The sequence below is a fragment of the Antrostomus carolinensis genome, unplaced genomic scaffold (assembly GCF_000700745.2).
Source record: "Antrostomus carolinensis isolate BGI_N321 unplaced genomic scaffold, ASM70074v2 scaffold33926, whole genome shotgun sequence".
NCBI lineage: Eukaryota > Metazoa > Chordata > Aves > Caprimulgiformes > Caprimulgidae > Antrostomus > Antrostomus carolinensis.
In genome coordinates this window covers 21,764-26,153 of record NW_010323079.1, presented here as the reverse complement: position 1 = coordinate 26,153, position 4,390 = coordinate 21,764, and the positions used below count along the sequence as shown (strand labels likewise).

At 53.0% G+C, this 4,390-nt stretch overlaps 1 protein-coding gene across 1 annotated transcript in view; it reads left to right on the top strand.

The window, feature by feature from the left end:
• The first annotated feature begins 2,786 nt into the window (after positions 1–2,786).
• DISP3 (dispatched RND transporter family member 3) overlaps positions 2,787–4,390 on the top strand; it is a 16,855-nt gene continuing 15,251 nt past the window's right edge. The window contains exon 1 of the mRNA XM_010170497.1: positions 2,787–3,714. Coding sequence (XP_010168799.1) covers positions 2,787–3,714 — 928 coding nt within the window. The remainder of the gene's footprint in view (positions 3,715–4,390) is intronic.

The following is a 4,390-nucleotide window of genomic DNA, read 5'->3' as shown; positions in this document are numbered from 1 at the left end:
TTTCAGGATTAGAATCTTTTCCCTCCCTCTTCTCAGTAGCTCAATAAATGGGAAATTATTATGGCTCTTTGTCTCTCTTTCTAAAGAGAGAATACATATGCTTGATCAGATCGTTCAGTAACTCCAATCTGATGAAGGAGAGCCTAGGCCAATGGGAGAAAGGGCAGCTGGGGTAGAGTGGAGGTATCTGCATGTACATACCCAACTTGCCCAGGTGGGATGAGTGAAGTTTGCTCCTGCTTTCATGTAACAGCAATCTGCACTGCTGATCTGAGCTGAAGCTCTAGTTTGGTTGTCTCTTAGAGGCAGAAGGGTGATGGTACTTGTCAGCTGAGGGATGAGTGGGAGTTACACACTGGCCAAGGGCTTGCATGTGCTGAAGATGTGTGTCCTCAAAGGTGAGCGGTGCGGGGGTGACCTGTGCTGTGTTTGGGGGGGCTGGCATGCTAGCAGGCTGTGGACACGTAGGAGGATGTCACTGTTCTCCACTGCTTTGTCAGCATTGGTGGGATTATGGCTGCTCTGTGGGGAGAATTTGGGAGTGTAGAGTGTGGGAGAGAAGGCAAGACTGTGGTAAGGAGCAGCTGGGAGAGGATTTACACACAGATTCAGGGATTTGGGAAAGCCTTCTCCCTGTCATGATGCAAGTAAGGCTCTTTGTAAGCAACAACAGAAGAGCACATGGGTACGTGTGCCCGTGAAGTTGAGGTAGGGGTGCACCTGAGTGCCAGTAGATCTCTTGGACAGTGTTGCTCATATGCTCTTGGGTTGCCCTGATGAATGGCTGTTCAGGGAAGCTTTCAGATGCTCCTGGCTGTTTAGGATTATGCATCCTGAATATTAAAGAAATCTTAATGGAGACTAAAACCAGTTAGATTTCTCCTACCCATTCCAGAGAGTGGAAAAGAACCCTCTTTGCTTTGTTCTTGCTGTCTAGCAGCCCTACATGTGAAAGGAGAAAAACACGGCAGAGTTTTGTAAGCCGCCCTCTCCTCACCCTGTTTCTTAGCCTCCTGAGAATATGGAGGTCTGGCAGGAGAGGGACTGTGGCCATCTGCCATCAGTGGTGCCCATCTGTTTGTGCACTGCAGAGCAGGAGGAGGATTCAGCACAGGCTTACACATGCCCTCCTGCATAGCTCTCTGCAGCCTGCCTGAGGTGGGTGAGCCAGCTGCCTGAGCCTACCCATGGTGAGGGGGTGGGAGAGTCCCTGCTCTGGCACTGACAGGAAGGGTGGGATGTTTTGAGACATTATCAGTTGCAGATTAAAGCCACTGATCAATGGTTGTTCTTTCTTTAGTGTAGGCAGGAGCAGGGAGGCTGGAGCTCAGAGGTTCCCTGTTCTCCACAGGCTCTGCAGCGCTGGGAGCCCTCTGCCCAGCCTGCCAGCACAGATGCTATCCAGGCCACAGAGAATCCCGTGGGAGCTGCTGTGGGCAGCAAACAAAGCCACAGGCATCACCCAGGCTGACCAGAGCCAGGGAGATTGCTGTAACCCTTGCTCCTTTGCACATCCCTCTTCTGCCAGGGAGCATTTCTGCTCCATTGCTTTTCCTCTCCATCCAAGTTCGGGCAGCTCCCAAGTCTTCTGAGGACCTAAAGTTAAGGGGTGCTGGCAATTCATCTTTTTTTAGTGCTGTTAAAATAGAACCACTGGTTAGGAGCAAAGCTGGTAAATTGCTTCTGGCCTGTGTGTAAATTGCTTGCAACTGTCAGGGTCAAGCAAGGAACTGAGTCTGTTCATTCACTCAGTGAGGAGGGGCTGCAGCCTTTGCTGCCCAGAGCTGGGAAAGGGACTGGCACTTTCTGTGCTTTGCTCTCAGGGACCAGCACCTGTGGCCTCCTGGCTTGGGAGGCTGCCAGGAGACACCCTGGGGGGGGCACATGGAAAAGTCTAAAAGTCTAAGAACACGTGCGTGCTGGCAGCCCCTGTGAAGGAGAGCACCTCCCAGGGAGTCTCCCTTTCTTTCCTGCCCAAGTGTGGGAGAGTTTCCTCCTTCTCATTCCCTGGGGGCAGCAAGTGCTTTTGCTTCCTCGTTACTCCATAGCAACTGGGAAAACCTGTTCCATAAACAATATCCCACAGGGGTAGAAGGAAAGCGGGTGGTTGTTCAGGCCTTTCCTTTCCCGTAGTGGACAGCCCTTCAGGGACTAGAGCACGGTTACAGCGAGTTCTCTGTGGGGACTGGTGTGTGTACGTGTGTGTCTGCAGGTGTGGGTGCATGTGCCTCTGGTTCTGTGTGCACACACACAAACTCTTTGTTGGAAAGAGGAGTACAGCTCTAAATAGCTGGGGGGAAATCTATTGTCAGTTTTAAGGAGAGGGAGATAGGGTCCCTTGCATTTTTCAGCTGGTAGCATGAACTGTTCCTGGAGATGAGAACCAGGTTAGCTAATTAAATGTTCCTGCTGGTGCAGCCTGAGCAGCGTAGTGTGATCCCCTGCCATCTCTGCCTGGAGTTCCTGGAGCCACGCAGAGCCCTCTCCTGCCAGAGCACTGAGCTCTGGGATCATGGTTTGAACTTTTTGCCTCTCTGGTTCCTCTGTCAGGCAGGGTGTGGGATATCCCATGGTGAGGCTGTTCTTTCAGTCGCTGTAGCACATCTGTGGGGTTTGAAAGGAATCACGTTTTGGTGCTGAGGTTGCAGGGCTGGAGTGTTCCCCCCACCCAGGCTCTGCTGCTGAGACCCTTCAGCAACTGCTATGGATTCATGGCTGCGCCTGGTGACACGTGTTGCTGATCCTTGCTGACTGCTTTTCTCTACTTCTTTGTGCAGGTGCTGGACATGGACACAGAGGATGACCCCTTGTTACAGGATGCCTGGCTAGATGAGGAAGATGAAGAAGTAGCCTTCAGCTCCCGGAAGAGGCGGGAGAGTACTCTGTTGTGTGGGAAAAGCCCATGCAGAGTCAGGCCCCTGCGTGTGGCACTGCCTGTGTCTGGCTTCTGGAATATTGTTGGCTGGGTATTTACCAACCCGTACTGTGCTGGCTTCATCCTTTTTCTGGGCTGTGCCATCCCTGCTGTGCTTGCTGTTGTCATGTTCCTCCACTACCCAGCCCTGGATATTGACATCTCCTACAATGCTTTCGAGATCCGCAACCATGAGTCCTCTCAGCGCTTTGATGCACTTGCCTTGGCCCTCAAGTCCCAGTTTGGGTCATGGGGGAGGAACCGCCGGGACCTGGCTGACTTCACCTCTGAAACCCTGCAGAGGCTGATCTTTGAGCAGATCCAGCAGCTTCACCTCAACGCTTCCCATCTCAGGGTCAGCACACGGGTCAAGCGCAGCTCCCCAGAGGGCAGGACGAGTTCCCCCAAGCCCCATGCCCACCTGAACCCAGGAAACCGGACTTCCCGAGTGGGGAGGGGTGCCCCACGCTGGGACTACTCCAGCACTTACATCAGTGCCAACACACAGACACATGCCCACTGGCGCATCGAGCTCATTTTTCTGGCTCGGGGAGACTCTGAAAACAACATCTTCACCACTGAGCGCCTGGTTACCATCCATGAGGTCGAGCGCAAGATCATGGACCACCCTCGCTTCCGGGAGTTCTGCTGGAAGCCCCATGAGGTCCTGAAGGACCTGCCTCTGGGCTCCTACTCCTACTGCTCCCCTCCCAGCTCCCTCATGACCTACTTCTTCCCCACTGAGAGAGGAGGGAAGATATACTATGATGGCATGGGACAAGACCTTGCTGACATCCAAGGTGAGCTGAGGGCTGTGGGTGAGGGCTGGCATGTTTAAGGCATGCATCTCCTGCAAATTCAGGCAGCTGCTTGCTGGTGTACAGTTAAGAGGGATGACTGCCTTGTGCAGAGAGGAAGATGTTGCCATGATGTGCCTTGAGGAATTGTCTTTTCTATACTAGGACCACTCTTCTAGTCTTTCAGCAAAGCCTCTGCGACCCCAGTCATGGGTCACAGAGGCTCCAACAGGCAAGTGAGAGGGTCAAATGAGGGAGAGTCTTGCATTGTACGTGTGCCTTGTGCCCTGTGAAAGACTGTGGTTAACTAGAGGAATGTCAGGTCTTGGACAGACAATAGGGATGAGCTTCCCTGCACCATGCCACAGATGAAAGAGGTCTGTGGGCTGCTCTGGATCTTGAAAGGCAGCTTGTGAGTCACCATCTGGAAAGGCTTCTGCAAGGAGAGGAGGAGGAAGGCCCTGCCTCCTCCTCCCAGCTTTATACCTTGTACTGTGCTCCTGTAGTAGAGCAGAGGCTCTGGATGGTAAAAAACAGGTGAATCATGAGGAGTCTGTGGGTGTGATGTGGCTGTGGGATGAAGCCTCCATCTGTCTCCGAGGCGCAGGCTACAGATGAGCGCTGTCCAGGAGCCATCCAGGGAGCAAGCAAGTAATTAACTCCATCTGCTCCAGTGTGA